At 37.0% G+C, this 18,684-nt stretch overlaps 1 protein-coding gene across 1 annotated transcript in view; it reads right to left on the minus strand.

Annotated features, from left to right (window-relative positions):
- The window catches only part of TSNAX (translin-associated factor X), a 36,306-nt gene that overhangs the window by 3,851 nt on the left and 13,771 nt on the right, over window positions 1-18,684 (minus strand). The window contains exons 4-5 of the mRNA XM_012660352.1: window positions 18,438-18,568; window positions 1,100-1,227 (exon numbers count right to left, since the gene is read on the minus strand). Of these exons, the coding sequence (XP_012515806.1) occupies window positions 1,100-1,227; window positions 18,438-18,568 (259 nt within the window). The remainder of the gene's footprint in view (window positions 1-1,099; window positions 1,228-18,437; window positions 18,569-18,684) is intronic.

Consider the following 18,684-nt stretch of genomic DNA (forward strand, 5'->3'; position numbering starts at 1 on the left):
ACATTTTATTAATCCACTCATGTATTGATGGACACTTGGGTTGTTTCCACATCTTTGCAATTGTGAATTGTGCTGCTATAAACATTCAAATACAGATGTCTTTTTCACAGAATGTCTTTTGTTCTTTTGGGTAGACAGATGCCCAGTAATGGGACTGCTGGATCAAATAGTAGATATACTTCTATCTCTTTGAGGTATCTCCATATTGCTTTCCACAGAGGTTGTACTAGTTTGCAGTCCCACGAGCAGTGTATGAGTGTTCCTATCTCTCCACATCCACGTCAACATTTATTGTTTTGGTACTTTTTGATAAAGGCCATTCTCACTGGGGATAAGTGGTATCTCATTGTGGTTTTGATTTGCATTTCCCTCTTTTTCTTAATTCAAAAAAGCTACATAAATTTCACACACAAGCATTATAATTTGAGTAAGTGATTAACAGAACAGTTCTCACTATATAATAACTACTTTGTAACAACGAACTACTGAGCACTTGTGTGTCAAGCACTACACGTTGCCTAATTAAAAATCTGTCATTCAAATCCTCTGAAACAACCCTTTGAGGTAGGTACCTGATGCGAGGGCTTCCTGGGGCACACTTTGAGAAGCACTGGCAGAGTGGGAAAGGGCACAGACCTGGATTCAAAATACCTGGTTTCAAATCTTACCTCTGCCAACTTTTTAGTTGTGTGGCTTCTAGTAAGTTACTTAAACTCTCTAAAAGCCTGTTTCTTTCTCTGTAAAACCGGGGTAGTAATTCTTACCTTGTGAGGTTTATAAAAGGATTAAATGATTAAACACAATAGTGCTTATAAAGGGCACATAAAAAATACATAGTAAAACCAAACAAGGACTTAATCACTCAACAGTGCTTAAAGTACAGAGCATTACTTTCCCTAATACACCCATAGTTATTCTTGCTCTATCCACTAACTGAAATATTTAAAAAGACTATTTCCCTAGAGTCTATGAAACCACACTTTAGAAAAACAATTCCCATCTCAATCTTCTTAGCATCACAAATCAGTAAATCTCCTACAATCATGACGCTATTTTATAAATTATATAATAAATGTGAAATACGATTTTAAATTCTCACCGTCTTATTTTCTTTTCCATTGTCTTCAGTTGTAAATATCAATTGTTTATTAATTTCATCCATACTGATTAATGATCGTGTTTTGATAAAGTGTTGAAAAGAGACAGCTTCCACATATTCCTGCAGTCCTGAAAAACCAACCAAGAAAATTACTAAGCACTATTTAGTAGTAAGAATAGCATAATAAAAAACTTCAAATTGATCATCACCTAAGCTCAACAAAAGTTTAATGGAGCCTACTGTGATGCTAGCACTAGATTAGACACTTAGAATAACCTGGGGATAGACAGTGGGGACTAGCACTGGACATGGCAAACATACCTGTGACAGCTCAAATATATTGTTTCTTCTTTCTACTTCATGTGTCATTAGTCTTAAAAATCTACTTTTTCCTAGAGAAATATCAAAGATTTTTTAAAAAAATTTTTTAAGAATTTAAGAAAAGCCTATTTCATAGGCTTTAACAGAAATTATATAGATTATTTTTTGTTTCCTTAAGCAGCAAAATAATGATTCAATCAAATTAAGACATAAAATTGAGGATTATTTGGATTTATTTTATTTTATTTTATTTTAGAGACAGGGTCTCACTCTGTTGGCCAGGCTGGAGTGCAGTGGTGCGATTATACTTCACCATAACCTTGAACTCCTGGGCTCAAACATGGATCTTTCTTAAAATGTTAACAGGCAAAATCATTTTAAATAATGTAGATTAAAATGTCAAAATATAAAATACTGTTTGTCTCTTCATACTTCAAAATGGATCTAAGAAGAATAGATAACTTATTTCTGCTTTAGTATTTCACATAAAAAAAAAAAGCTAAGCAATACAATTCTGTGCCAGGTATAAATTCTTAAAAAAAAAACAAAAAAAACAAATCACACTTGAATCAAAAGTAAATTTTGGTGAAGATGAAAATAGTACTATAAATATTTTTCAAGTGTTTTAAAACAACTAAATTCTATGGCCACAATGTTCAATATTGTTTTATTATGCCTTAATCTACAAGAGTGATACTCACAGGGAAAAAGTATTTCTTAAAATAATTATCATTATTGTCGGGTTAAGGAACTTAGTTTTTTTGCAGGCTTTGTTGTAAAAATAACAAGTGGAGAATAAATTTCTGATATGGAAAGAAAACTCAGAACTTAACAGGATCATCACTATGTAAGTCGTAGTATTTAAATTGTCTCTCTGCTACTTACAGATGTCCCACTATCTGACACTACAAATGAGGTTTGGCCGAACAGTGTTGCAGAGGCTGAGAGCTATAGCATCATCACATCAAATGCCATGCAAGCATCAAGGATATAAAGGGAAATGGGTGACCCAGTTTTGACAGTGATAAGAGGGAAGTTACCTAAATGAAAATACCCTGACACATTTGAGCTGCAAATGATGTCCAAGTATAGGTCAGAAAATAGGTGCCTTCAGCTAACAGAAGAAGATAACTGACACAAAAGGATAATTTGCTTAATTAACCACGACACACTGAGAAATTAAATATTAACAAGGTTGAGTTTAACAAAACACAACACATTGTTTACATTTACAATCAAAAATATTTTTGTAAATTTTCAGTTTGATGAATAGGTGATACTACCCAGTTCCCTTCCCTAAAGAAAATCTGTATTTCTCATTTCCTTCCAGAGATACTTCACACATAAAAATGCAAATAGCAAAACTTAAGGATCAATAATCATATAATGACATCTCTATATATGCTCTAATGTGGTTTTAGCCTCTTATGAATGAGTCAAACAAGATACGCACAGAGATTTATGTACAAGGATGCTCATCACTATAGCAAAAAATGGAAAAAACTTAAAAGACCAATAATAAGCACACCACTTGTCAACTTATCTCTCTTAGCTCCATTATCTCAGATATATTGAAAGTGGAAACATTTCTCCTATGACAGCTGGCAACACGTTAAGCTTTGTTGGTACAGGGTGCTAGATGGTCAAGCAACAGTAAGGGAGGAAAGAGCTCTCTTCTTGGTTCTGGTGTGCCACTCTTAGCAGCCTTCTAAGTGCGGGGTAGCTAGCACCTCAGGGTGTCCAGCAGCATGTGGCTTCTCCCTTGAGGCAGCTTCCTTTATACTTCAGAAAGTGGCTTCCCAGTGAGCCATCTCCTTGGGCGGAAATTTCCATAGCATGTCCCCTCCCCATGGACAGCTTCCTAGATAGTTCCATCAGTGCAACCCCTCAGTGAACACCTCTGCCACCCAACGGACCATGCCCATACCTCTCCAGGAAGGTCTGGATCTCACCTTGTGGGGGGTAATGGCTGTTCATTCTAGCTGATATTTCTGTACTCTTTAAAGTTCTCTTTTCCTCTTATTAGATAATCCCCTACATGGTTAATAATTCTTTACATTAAATTTTCCCTGTCCAAATTTCTATGTAGTTCTGTTTCCTGTTTGGACCCTGATGAATACAATAGGAAATTAAGAAAATAAATAATGGTATTTCTCCTTCAGCCCTATCACCTAAAGAAGGCGCTCCATCTTCTGAGACTAGTCACTGTACTAGCCTCAGGATCAAGACCCAATCTCAGCAGGAAGCTTAACATGGATTTTCCCTTCAATGTATGGGGTGTTCCACCCTATGTTCTCTACTGATGCTCACTGTCAATACTGAAACATACTCTCTCCCATACACTGACCCTGTCTTTCTACTGCCCCATCTCTCTGCTCCCTTTCAGAGCTCAATTTCTTGAAGTAGCTAGCTACAACATTTCCTCAACACCTTCATCTCACACTTCTTAGCCTACTTCATTTATTCTAGCTTGCGCCCATTTCTACACCAAAACTGCTCTCATTAAGATTACCAAACTAAGTAAGTCTAGTGGACATTTTTTCAGTCTTAATTTTAGCAGCATTCAGCATTTTTGACCACTTTCTCCCTCTTTAAACGAGTTTTCCTTTGATTCCTTTGACAGCATTATCTCCTGGTTTCTCATTTTTCTACTTCTCTGGCCATGTCTTCTTAGTCTCCATCTCTATTAGTCCTAGGTTTTCTCAAATTCATCTACACTTGGTTTCAATTAACCCCGCTGTCCCCAAACTTCACGTCTCTGGCTTAGAGTCACATATATTCAAATGTACGCTGGATATCCCATCAGAGATACCTCACCGTCAACATGTCCAACAATGAACTCACAATCTTCCTTCTAAACCTGGTCCTCTTAGTTCTGCCCATTCTAAGTGCCTCCTGTTCTTCTCCCCATCCATTCTTTTTTTTTTTTTTTTTTGAGACAGAGTCTCACTCTGTTGCCCTGGCTAGAGTGAGTGCCGTGGCGTCAGCCTAGCTCACAGCAACCTCAAACTCCTGGGCTTAAGCGATCCTACTGCCTCAGCCTCCCGAGTAGCTGGGACTACAGGCATGCGCCACCATGCCCAGCTAAGTTTTTCTCTATATTTTTAGTTGTCCAGATAATTTCTTTCTATTTTTTTAGTAGAGACGGGGTCTCGCACTTGCTCAGGCTGGTCTCGAACTCCTGAGCTCAAACAATCAGCCCGCCTTGGCCTCCCAGAGTGCTAGGATTACAGGCGTGAGCCACCACGTCCACCTCCCCATCCATTCTTTACACTTCTTTTCATTCATCCTCACACTATAGACTTTGCCTTTTTAATACATAACTATGACCACATCATTCCCCTGTTTAAAGCCCAAACAGCTTCCTATGGCTCTTACAATACAGGACAAAATCATTAACATTATTTTTAAGACCCTGCTTAATTATACCCCCAGCTACAATATCAGCCTCAATTTATACTACAGTCAAGTCATAACTCACAAAGAGTTACATTTCCAAGATGGGTACATAAACCCATATGTGTACAATGTAAGAATTGCTCTTAAAATCCTTTAAATCAACAAAAGTACAAGGCTTCTATGTACCCTATAATATGAATTTTTCCTACAGTTAATGTAAGTCACTACTTCTTCAATATAGGCATCTGTCTCTTAATGATGGGGACACATTCTGAGAAATGCATCGCTGGGCAACTTCATTGTGTGAACATCAGAATGGGCTGACCCAAACCCAGATAGTTTAGCCTTCTACACACCTAGGCTATATGATACAGCCTATTGCTCCTAGGCCACAAACTTGTATAGCATGTTACTCTACTGAATTCTGTAGGTAGCTGTAACATAATGGTAAGTATTTACGTATCTAAACATATCTAAACATAGATATGTTATGCTATAACATAGAGAAAGTTCAAGGACCTGGCCCAAAACAATGAAAAGCATTTTTGGTCACATGTAGGTAAAAGGATGTTTAAACAAGTTATGTTTCAACTTGATAAAAAGGACATCCGCTATTTTCCGTGAATAATCCCCAAGGTGAAAATTTTCAACCTACTGCCATATTCCATCAAACAATGCCTTCCCCTTTTGCCTTTGCCTTGGATGGAATCCAATTAGAATTATTTACACAATCAGCTGCCAGTAAGGGAGAAGTCTGTAGGTTGGTTTTTATGTAATTTGTTATTTTCCTCCTGTTCTCCTATTAGAACATACACAGGGAAAACCCAATTTAAGGCTTCTAACTAGTTTTACTTATTCTTATAATATTTAAGCAATATACATCCAGTCTACCTCTCCATCAAAAACCATATATAAAGTCAAACAGTTAAGACAAAGATTTCATTATAAATTCGTATCTCACATGTCTCAACTTTGTTTCTGGGCTTTTGATGCTTTTTTAGAAAATTGTTTACCATATAACTCAGCAATTCTGCTCCTAGGTATATACCCAAGAGAATAAAAGCATATGTTCACACAGAGACTTATAGGCAAATGTTAATATCAGTATTTTCCACAGCAGCCAAAAAATGGAAACAACCCAAATGTCCATCAATTGATGAACAGATAAACTGTGGTATATCCATACAACAGACTGTGATTCAATCATAAAAAGGAATCAAGTACTAAGACATGCTATGACCTAGATGAACCTTAAAAATAATGTTAAGTGAAATAAGTCAGACACAAAAGGCCACACATTGTACGATTCCATTTATATGTGATGTCCAGAACAGACAAATCCACAGAGACAGAAAAGTCAAATAGCAGTTGCTAGGGGTTGGGGGTTTTGGAAGTATGGAGAATAGGAAATGACCGCTAATGGGTAGGGGGCTTCTTTTTGGGGTGATGAAATGTTCTGGAAGCAGATAGCGATAGATGCAAAACCCTGTGAATACACTAAAAACCATTGAATTGTTCGATTTAAAAGGGTTTTTAATCTTATGGTATGTAAACTATATTTCAATTTTTAAAAACTGCATATATATAACTGTCTCTAGGAGTAGCACCTGAATTTTAAAACAAGTTAGCTTCACCCAATCACCAAAATGTTAAAATAAAATCAGATCTACGTTTGATTCATAGGCCACTCTGCTAAAAATCTATTTTTGAATATATTCATTGTACACTGAAAATATATCTACAAACCTTAGCTTTGTAATGTACAAGAAAAGAAAAGAATTTTTATCTGAGGAAGGCAAGTTCTTTTAAATTATCAGGCCCAGAGAGACATTAAAATGAGAGAGCAATCACATCCTACTCCCCACTTTGAACTATGTATTCATCTTTTGAATCTATTATTTCAAGTGGATATATATTAACCTAATAATGCCACACCAGACACTATTACCCACACCCTATAATTTAATAATGTACAGCCAATCACTAATCAATCTTATTCTGTAAACCAATGTGAACTCCTGACAAACAACTTCTTATCAAGCCTACTCCCTGTCCCCCTTTTTTGCCTTTAAAAACCTGCAAGAATGGAGCTCATATCCCAGGTTACTTGGGTCTGAGTCTTCCGGGCAGCTGTCCTCACTTTGGCTCAAGTAAATTCTTTAGATTATATTTTGTGCCTAATTATATAAAAACTGTATTTTTCCTTTTAGGTTGACAAGTATATGCATTATACTACCAACAGTAAAACCTAAATACAATTTCACTAATTTGGATTTTTTCTGTCTGAGTAGGGCTTTTACTTTAGCACTGAAGAGTATATATTGAGTAAATCAGTGACGCTGAGTTTTTATCCAAAATGAAAATGAATTTTAGAATTTAGCACAACATTACAGATTAATTCTGCTAAATTCCAGAACAGATAGAAACAGACATTTGTTAATGGCTATGTACCAAACAAAATAAGGAATGCTTTCCATAAACACAATTCATTTAATTTTCGAAACAATTCAGGAGGTAGCTATTACTGTTCTATGTTAAAGGTGAGAAGGTTGAAATTCAAACAGATTGTATACCTTGTTCCAAGGTTATAGAGCTAAGGAGTATCAGCGCAAATATGTAAGCCCAGATCTGTCTAATGGCAAAGTCTATCTCTTTCTACTTCACCTCCCTGAGTAAATATTATCTCTTAAAAGTGGACCTGAACAACTACAAAAGTTAATACCAATCTGGGATCTTCTAAAATTGTCTTTCCTAATACCAAAGGATCACATTCTCTTCCTATCTCCCTTAATCCTTATAGTAATCCCTTAAACAACTCTTGTCAGCTTCAGCTCCCTTGTCCCTTGGAGTGATACTCAAAATATTTTAACAGGAATATAAATTATTATATAACTAAATATAAACCCTAAAATCTTTAAAATATTCTTTTATTTTCCTAATACATTAAACCATATTTATTATAAAACTGCTTACCAAATGATACAGAAAATAACATATTATCCCCCAAATTCTTCCAATAATTCTCAAATCATTTCTTAATTTTTAGATGCTGTTGGTGAGAGCTTTTGTATTTAGTGGCCCCTAGCTAAATGATTCGTTTGCTGGAGCCAGGATTTGACAGTGAGAACATCATCGAACTCTTCCCATGACCTCCTCCATTGAAAGGATCAGGTGACTGGGGTATCCTGCCAAAGTGGAGGACTCACAGGCTTGCCCCCATCTCAGCCTTCAGCTCTCCCCACCATTCCTCAAATCTCTACTCATCTCTCCCCCAACCACTGGGGGAAGAAGAGAGTAGAAGAAAAGAAAGGAAGTTTGTGCTGTCATTCACTGGGTGTGTGTGTACTGCCCTTTGGTCATTATCACTAAAATTCCCTTCCCCCAGACATCTTCCCTGTGTACAGAGACTGCCACTCCCTCTCCACCAGGAGGTATGCCTCAAATAAAGCAATGCTCCCTGAATCCATCTGAGAGATTATTACGGCAGCCTAAGGAACTATGCTCTGCATGATATGAAACACCTGTTTATATCCCTCGTCCCCAGTACAATTCCCAGATCCTATCTGCTTCTCCCCTTAGAGCATTTGGGGGGAGAGGTTACAAAAGAGGTCCACAGCTCAGCTGCATAACATAAACCACTCACCCCATCCCTGGGCTTAACTCAAAAGCAACTGCTCCGTCCCTCTACACAAAAAATAACATTTGTAGCTTGTCCCCTAGCTGGAGTGCACAAACCAAAAAGTATCTGTTACAGACTGAACTGTCACCCCAAAAATTCATACACTGAGGCCCCAACCTCTAGCACCTCAAAATGTGACTGTACTTAAAGACGTGACTAAGTTAAAATGAGGCCATTAAAGTGTGCCCTAATCCAATATGACTGGTGACATAACAAGAGATTAGGACACACAGAGGGACACCAGAGATGTGCACACACACACAGAGGAAACACCATGTGAAGACAAGAGGGAAAAGGCAGCCATCTGCATGCCACGGAAAGAGACCTCAGGAGAAATCGAACCTGCCGATATCTTAATCTCTAACTTTAGGCCTCCAGAACTTTAAGAAAACAAATTTGTGTTGTTTGATCCAGTGGTCCCCAACCTTTTTGACATCAGGGACATGTTTCATGGAAGACAATTCTTCCATGGACGGCGGTGGAGGGGCAAGGAGCTCAGGTGGTGACGCTAGCGACTGGGAGCAGAGCAGCCTTGCTCCTTACCCACCGCTCACCTCCTGCTGTGCACAACACCCCCACTTTTCTGCGGCCTGGTCCCTAACAGGCTGCAGACCGGTATCAGTCTGCAGCCTCAGTCTGAAGCCGGGGGTTGGGGACCACGGCTTTAAGCCACCAGTCTGTGGTATTTTATTATGGCAGGCCTGTCAAATTAATATACTATTCTGGATCAGTGTATGTTTGGTGTCTAGGATAAACCACAGGTGCTGAAATTTGTATTATTAATTTTATTACTCATCACAGTTAATAATATACTATTTATCAACAGACACAGAAGTATGTATTTTTATTTTAACAACCAAAATGGCCATAGCAGTATATCAAACTCAGTATCTTGTCCTACTTTTTCCCATTGTCATCCTGCTGCAACTAATGAGCAAAAGCCTAACCATGAATTAACCTAACTTTCTGCCTGGTTCATTTCTATTGCTAAACAGAAAGAATTGTATTTATTGATCAGGTAAACTTTCAAAAATGATTTACAATAACTACTAAATGTTCCTGGTTAAGTTCCTAACCTCATTCCCCTCAGAGTCATTCTTAAATCTCCAGTCTCCCATCAATTTCAAACCAGCCCCCTGCTTCACCAATCTTTCTGAACACATGATATGAAAATAGAAGTTACTAAGCAAGAATTTCCTCAATTCCCTACCTCTATATCCATTTTTTTTTTTTTTTTTGAGACAGAGTCTCACTCTGTTGCCCAGGCTAGAGTGCCGTGGCGTCATCCTAGCTCACAGCAACCTCAAACTCCCGAGCTCAAGTGATCCTCCTGCCTCAGCCTCCTGAGCAGCTGGGACTACAGGCATGCGCCAACCATGCCCGGCTAATTTTTTCTATATATTTTTAGTTGTCCGATTAATTTCTTACCATTTTTAGTAGAGACGACGTCTCACTCTTGCTCAGGCTGGTCTCAAACTCCTGAGCTCAAACAACCCACCTGCCTCGGCCTCCCAGAGTGCTAGGATTACAGGCGCTTGCCACCACGCCCGGCCCCTCTATACCCATTCTTAATCCATCTCCGAAGAGGGGACTGTTCTCTCATATAAGGTTTGTCAATCTACCTAAGGTCTGGATCCCGACCTCAAGTCTTGAGGGATCCCATTCCATTAAACATTTCATTCTATTTCCTTTTCTCAGTCTTTGGCCTTCTTCTCATTCTATACTCTCCTGGGACAACTGAATTTATTGCTGTCTATAAATTCAACTATAGTTTATAAACTCATGACTGTAAATGCAAATTAGACTTGTATCCTGCATTCTCTAGACCCACATATCCAATTGCCTCCTACTGGTGCTACCTGGATGCCCCATAATTTCCAATTAACCATATCCAAAAACCCATTCCATCTTCCTGTTTTCCTCTCTTAATAAGTAACATTCCCATTCATCCAGCAGGCCAAACCAAAAACCTAAAGGCCTTCCTAGACTATTCCTTTTCCCCTGTACTTTTTATTAAAACTATCTTCTAAAAACATGCCATATCCTCTCCATTCCCACTACTAACACCAAACTTGAGGCCCTATTCATTTCACACCAAGAATGGCCACTATAACCTCTTTACCTTCCTGACTCTAGCCTCCCTCCAAGTAAAATATGATAATGGCATAACAGAAAGCAGAGACTTGAAAAGAAGATGTCCCAGGTTCAAAAGCCAATTCGGTCTCTTGCTAGCAGTATGAATTAAGGTAAGTTTATTTATGTTACTGTACTCCAATTTTCTTATTTGTAAAGTGCAGACATCTACCTACATAGTAGCGTTTACATAGAATAATGTATTAGGATCTGATACAAGAGCCCTCAATAACTGTTAGTTAAATTAAACTGAGGGAGAGAATAATTAAAATAAGAATGGCATTAATTTTTGCTAGACAGTATTTTGTGTCTTTAAAGAAAGTAACTATTTTTTGCTCTTTGGGTTTTTTTTCCTTTTCAATGTATCAGCTCACAAATAAAAGAGGCTATTATTCTTCCAAAACATTACCCTAGCTCAACATGTACTGTAATTCTAGGATACTTTTTGGTTTGCTAGGAGGTAATAGCAAACTATGTTAATAGAACACTATTTTTTATTCCATTAAGGCATGATACATTAAGACAGTCTGTCAAGGAATAAGGACCTCTCTGACTTGGTATAGTATGTCCAAAACTGAGTAAGATGCCATTTCTTCTTTTCCATGGTCCCTATTTAGCCCTATCCTTATCAACTGATAGACCTCAGCTCGAAAGAGTAACTTTCTCAAACAGGATTTCAGAAAAATATAGGAATGTTCAGAGATGAAAAGAGAAACTGAACTAAAAGATCTTCATATACTTGGACAGTCTAAGTGGTGTGTACCAGACATTCCTCCAGAAAGAATGTTCACAAACTGAGTTTCTTTAAGCCAGAAAATGCCTATAAAGAGATTTTCTCATGTTCATAGTAGTTACCACAAAAGTTTACAATATGAAATATATACTTATTAAATTGTAATTAAAAGAGTCACAAAAAATGTTTATTGAATCATCTTACATTTAAATGCAACCTTAGATGGTATCTATTTCACTTACATGTACACACACATAAAATCAAAGAAGTATGACAGTCTTTAACCAGATATAGAATCTGAAATTAAGAGAAAGCCTTTGGCTTTGGAGAAAACAGTTATAGTATAAAACACTAGATACTAGCTATTAGAGCGAGGAATAATGGTCTAGCTCTGTGGTGCCCAACCCCTGGGCCATGGACCACTAGGGACCGGGCCACAGAGCTCTGCCGCCCCCTGCACCACCGTCTATGGAAAAACTACCTTCCGTGAAACTCAGGAACTGGGGGGCCACACAGCAGGAAGTCAGTGGTGGGTGAGCAAAACTTCACCTGTATTTACAGCCGATCCCCATTGCTCACATCACCACCTGAGCTCCCCATCCCTCACCTCTCTCCATAGAAAAATTGTCTTCCATAAAACCAGTCCCTGGTGCCAAAAATGTTGGGAACTGTTGGTCTAGCTGCAGGTGTATCAGAGTAGATAAAACAAGTCAGATTCCAATTCCAATACCATCACTAATCTCATTTACAAAATGAGGTAGTGGGGCTAGAAGTCCTCTAACCACCCTTTCAGTTATAAAATTACTTTCAAATTAGACAACTAAATGCTTTCAAACAAAAGAAAAATCTATTCAGAAAAAATTTTTAATTTATCAATAGGCATATCTGAATTTTCCACCAAACCAAAAGGACATCAAATTGCCCTATTGGGCAGAGAAAAATTAACTATTCATCAAACATATTTTCTTTTCCTTGGCACACACAAAAGACCATATTTCCCATTCTCTCATGAAGTCAGGTATGACCACACGTGACTGGCAAATAAAATGTGGGCAGAAGTGATCTATGCCACTTCCAGGGCTGGCCCATAAAATCCTCAGGCACCATCCTCCACTCTTGCCTCTTCCACAATGTGTCAGTTACACGTTCATGCCCTGGCTGATCTTGGGAATCATGAACTGAAAAGAGAGAGCAGAGTCCCAGTGAGCATGGGTTCCTGAATAACTAAGCGGGCAGAGCCCACTCAAACCACTACCCGAAGCCCGGACTTTAAGTGAGAAAAATGTGATTATCTATTTTGCGAAGCCACTGCAATGTCACAGTTTACTCATTTGTTTCCGAACTTAGCTTCATCTTCACTAACCAACATCTCTGGCACTTCTCTCTTAATTTCACTTATAAACAGACAAACTCAATTTTTAACTATATCTTTCCATTCACTAAATTATTCCCACTATTAATCCAAAGGCTTACAGAGATTCCCATCTTAGTTCATTTTTCCGGTGAGCCTTCTCAATTTTGCTAATACGGCTGAACTCTATCAGATGTCTCTGTACTGAAATAATGAGCTCTAGAATGCCCCTAAATATTAATATTGATCCTATTTCTGCTAGTATATCTAAGAAATAGTCCTTGGACACACGTTTTCTTTTGGAAGGAACAGAAAACAGTAAAATAAAAACTTGTGAAAGCAAATCATCAGATAAAGGATATGGCTGAACAAAAAAGAAAATCCTTTTAAAAATAGTTTTATTCTTCATTCTTTCAATATTTATGAAGCATCTATTAAGTGTCTGGGATACATAAAGTGAACAACAAAAACAAAACCTTTGTAGAAACTTGCAGAATCTACATTCTAGTAAGGTGGAGAGACAATAAAGAAATATAATAGATAAGGGGACTACATAGTATGTTAGAATAAGTGCTATGAAAAAAAAGAGCAACAACGTATACTAGGTTTATGAGGAAAATCTTAATATTTGCAGTAAGGAAGATAAAGCCTTTACGAGGTTAGGTTCTAAAGTCAACAGGCAAATTAAATCTATATGGGAAGAAACCAATGGTACCACTTACTAACTTATGACCTTGGGTATAACTTCTGTGAGCCTCAATTTCCCCACTTGTGAAGTGGTAAAAACATCATCTATGATTTAGGGGTACTGCAGAAACCTATGAGGTCATGAATATAAAGAACAGGGGCTTAAGAAATATCTCTAACTGGCCCAAAACACCCACTTAACTCGCCATTCACATCCTTGGATAAAAGAATTATAACAGTATTTAGGGTCTGAACTTAGTTTTGTGCACCAAAAAGGCTCAAAAACGGGACAATTTTTATCATTATCAGTGATATAAACTTAAAAAAAAGTAATATTTTTGAGATAAGAGGGCATTCCTCCCCAACTGTTAATTTTCAACAAGAGAAAAAAAATGATAAGACACAATATTTTTTTCAAGTGACTTATTTCAAGTAACTAATTATTCATTCATTTCTTTAACCATCCCTTGGGATAATCTGTAATATACTCTGATAAGAAATGTGTAGAAAACAGACCTAACGTTTTGTTGTTGTTCAATCATTAGGATACTCAATGTTTGAGCTCACACAAGTATCCCTTAGGGAAATGCTCTGCGTGCCATTAGCACTATTCTTAATGAGGAAAAGCACAGAAATCCTTTAGTTCAATGCCAGAATTGTTTTATCTTCAAGTCAAAAGAACAACTATTTGGAATAACACCAAAACAAGCATTTAACAATTACAAGCAGCAAGCTATTCATAAGCATCGTATTGTTAATGCTAATCTAATTATAAATAACCTTATTTTATCAAATAAAATATCTGTCAGCAAATTTTTAAGTCCCAGATACCTCTTTATTTGACATTGTTCCCTAACTTTAAGAAAAAACATCTTTATTACTTCAATTCAAAGAACCTCATTTTAAAGATTTCTTACAGAAAACTGAGATATAGAGATATCCATGAGTAGGTAACCTTCAAAGAAAACTTACGAATCATAAAGACCTAAAAGAGACTATGACGTTTATAATAATTCTCAATGCTACACTGAAGTGGGAAAATCTGAAGGAAGAGCACTCTTATTTTGTTAATGCCCTGTCTTTCCAAGAGTGCAGTGCTTGCTTCCTGATTTAAGAAACACTCTACAGACTCAATATCTTTTACCTTTTTTCCCTCTATTTCTCTGTTATGTTCTAAAGACCAATGTATAACTTTCTAGGTTTCTTCTGGTATCATTTTATGGTCTTTGACCTTTTTTAAATTCTTTCCTTACACCTTACTCTTTGATGAAAGGAGGACATATAAAATAGAACTAGTGGACCCAATACAACAAATTGAGGATGTCCCATTAGATATCTGGGGAACTCTAAGTTGTCAGAATTAGTAGAGCCTAACCATGAACGAATAAGGAATTGAGAAGTTTAATCTAAACATGAAAAATATGACATCACTTTTCACACATGAAGCACTAACACTGTGAGGCAAATATACAAGTTTTTATAAAAATGTAAGTTTTAAGCACAGATTGAAGTCAAAAGTAAGAAATACTGTGGTCAGCTTTTACTATTAATTGCCATGAATTTTTCCAAGATAGGCTTCCTGCATGATGTGATAGAAAAAAATGATAAAAGATTATGGGTTATTCAAGCTCTTGCCATTAGTTATTCAAGTTAATAGGATACTTAGGAGAAGGTGTAGAATGGGACTTCTGTTTACCTTAACACAGTAAGACATTTAGAATGTACTGCTTCAGTTCAAGAAGTTTCTAGAAATTGAGATATCTAACTTGCTCTCCCATCACCAACTCTATCACCCAGTAGCCTTCAAGATTATACATGCATACCTAATTTATATATATAGCAGAACCACTGTGTTTGAAATATTTTTCTGCAATGGATTTATCTCTACTAATGGTCACAGCCACTACTCTAGCTATAGGGGAGGTAGCAATGGCAGTAATTCACTGAGTTTCCTTATCACAATATTCACATTCATGTATAAACAACTGATAAATATCATTACTCCTGACCTGCATCCCTGAGAAAATCTACAACACACCTGCAGACTGGAGATGCCATCTTTGGATTCCAACCAACCCTGAGAACTGACAAAGTTCCAGCTTACCTTCTCCCCATGGCACCTCCACTAGGAGAGGAATACAAAAATTTTAAGAGAGCAAATAGGATAAGGCAGAAGTTACCACTAACATTATCTGACCTGCCAATCAACGAGCAATGACAAGAGTACCCAAGAGAAACTTCACCAAATGGATTTTGACAGTGAGTATTATTCATATTAATGGCATGGCTCTTTTCATTAAACATGGCCCATATTTGTAACATAGCACCACCAGGAAGAGAATTACTATCGATGTCCTCTCCTGATACAAAGAACTGCTCCAGAAAAAGGAACTAGGAACTCAGTCAACACTAACTTTTCTTTGTTTAAAAAAATGAGTTATAATTTACATACAGTAAAAAGTGCATAAATCTTAAGTGTGCAGCTCAAGGAATTTTCATGTGTTCACCTACGAACCCTCACCTAGATCAAAATACAAAACATCACCATCACCTCAAAAGGTTCCCTCATGCCTCTAGTCAAGAACCCCTGGCCTAACCTCCACTCCCAGGTAAATACTATTCTCCCTTTGGTCTCCCCACATTAGTTTTGCGTTTTCTTGAATTTCACATAAATGGAATTATACAGTAGGCCCTCTTTTGTATCGGCTTATTTTGCCCAAAATGTGAGATTCATACTCACTGCTGCATATATTTATCACTTTTTTATTGCTATGTAATATTACATTATACAACTATGTCACAATTTATCTATTGCCCTGTTGATGGTCATTTTTTAGTTTAGGCTATCATGACTGTACTGCTCTGAGCTTTCTTGAACACATCTTTTGGTGACATAAGCCTCACTTCTCTTGGATACATATCCAGAAGTAGAATAGATAAATCATAGAGTAAGCACATGTTTATGTGTAGCAACAGATACTGCCAAGTAGTTTTTTAAAAGTAGCCTTGTCAGTCTTTATAATTTAGCCATGCTGGTAGGTGAGGGATACCTAATTGTGGTGTGACTTTGCATTACCGTAGTGAATAATAATGCTGAGCACCTTTTCATAGCCATTTCATTAGCTATTTGGATATTCTTGTTTTTGAGGTCTTTGTTCAAGTTTTTTGGTCATTTTTTAAACTATGTGTCTTTTTGTTGATTTGTAGGAACTCATTATCCAATGTATATATTAAAATGTCTGGCCGGGCGCAGTGGCTCACGCCTGTAATCCTAGCTCTCTGGGAGGCCGAGGCGGGTGGATTGTTTGAGCTCAGGAGTTCGAGACCAGCCTGAGCAAGAGCAAGACCCCGTCTCTACTAAAAATAGAAAGAAATTAATCGGACAACTAAAAATATATAGAAAAAATTAGCCGGGCATGGTGGCACATGCCTGTAGTCCCAGCTACTCGGGAGGCTGAAGCAGAAGGATTGCTTGAGCCCAGGAATTTGAGGTTGCTGTGAGCTAGGCTGACGCCTCGGCACTCTTGCCCAGGCAAAAGAGTGAGACTCTGTCTCAAAAAAAAAAAAAATGTCTTCTCACAGACTTCAGCTCGCCTTTTCATTTTTTTTTCCTCTTGCTGCCTTCGTTTTCTTAATGATGTCTTTTAATAAACAGAATTTCTTAATTTCAATGAAATTCAATGAATCAATTTTTCCTTTAACAGTTAATGGGATTTTTAAAAATCACTTCAAACAAACCGCCCAACCAAAAGCTCATGATGATATCCTATGCTTTTTTCTAGAAACCTGATTTGACCCAGTATCTCCAATCTTTTCTCTCACTCCAGCCAAATTTGTTATATTTGAGGTTACACTATTTCATAACACAAACTGAATTCATGAAGTGTTTATTATGTGTGCTATTATTTAAAAATCAAATAAACCCCTGATACTAAATAATAGATTATGATGATGGGTCTGTACTTCCTTTGATACTATGTTATAATGACTCCTCATAGGACTGGCTCAGTTATTACTTCAGTTTCCAGTAATGCTTGCTTTAAATGACGGACGCTGGTACTTTCTCTTACCAATATTAAAAGGTATTTCAACGTTTCTGAAAAATAAGTGCATAAATTATAAGTGTTTAGACTAAAATCAGACATATATACTGAATAGATACTAAATAAATTCATTTCCCACTTTTTTCTGCAAATCTTAGGGAATGCAGGCTGAGCATCCATAATTCAAAAATCTAAAAATCCAAAATGCTCCAAAATGTAAAACTTTTTGAGTCCCAACATGATGCTCAAAAGTCAAAGGAAATGCTCATGAGAGCATTTTGGATTTCAGATTTTTGGATGAGAGATGCTCAAGAGGTGTAATGAAAATATTTCAAAATCTGAAATCCAAAACACTGCTGGTACCAAGCATTTTCGATAAGGGACACTCAATCTCTATCTGAATGACATAGTATCTCTCTTGTTAATCAGCTCTTGTTAAGGGAAAAGGACAAAAAGGAAAGAACCAAGCACTTTACGAGTTTATTCAACTAAAGTGAAAATGGTGATAACAACCAAGATCCAGTACACCCTAAACCTTTTATAAGGAACACCTAAGACCCAGTATTATCCTAAAATTTCTAGATATGGCGTAACACCATGAGATATTTGGGTTCATCTGGTTACATTCTCTTTCATGAACCTACTGAAATAGAAACTTACAGCCACCGGTGAGATTTACCTGTAGTTGGAAATGAGAAGTGCCCTGTCTGAACACACCCTACACACCCAACAATAAAGTTCATTTTATTAAGTCTGTGTTCTCAATTACTTTGCTAAAAATCAATCAATGACTATTACTATACACTATTAGAAAAATAAAGCCAATTGTATGTTTTTGGATTGTCTTTACATTACTACTCAAAAGTCTCAGTTTTTTAAAGCCAGTAATATTATTTCACCAGGTGTCAATTAAAATTCACGCAATTCACATATACATCATGTAGCACACTTTTTTTTTTTTAAATGTTACCACAGAAGCAAACCAAGATTACCTGTAGTGATGGCTCGATGAAATTGGTGCATGTCTTCTCCTGATACCTCCTGTGCTACCTGTAATATCTTCTGTCGGACACCATCCAATTTAATTTCTGATTCATTCAGTATTTCTTCCATATCAGGAGCACTGTAATCAAGACACTGGAAACTTTTAGAACATGAACCAGATGCTCTGATGGTGAAAAATGAAATAATCTAAATATCAACATATGATAAAATAAATACTGTATATATTTGGATACT

Source organism: Propithecus coquereli, unplaced genomic scaffold (genome assembly GCF_000956105.1).
Source record: "Propithecus coquereli isolate 6110/MARCELLA unplaced genomic scaffold, Pcoq_1.0 Scaffold66, whole genome shotgun sequence".
Classification (NCBI taxonomy): domain Eukaryota; kingdom Metazoa; phylum Chordata; class Mammalia; order Primates; family Indriidae; genus Propithecus; species Propithecus coquereli.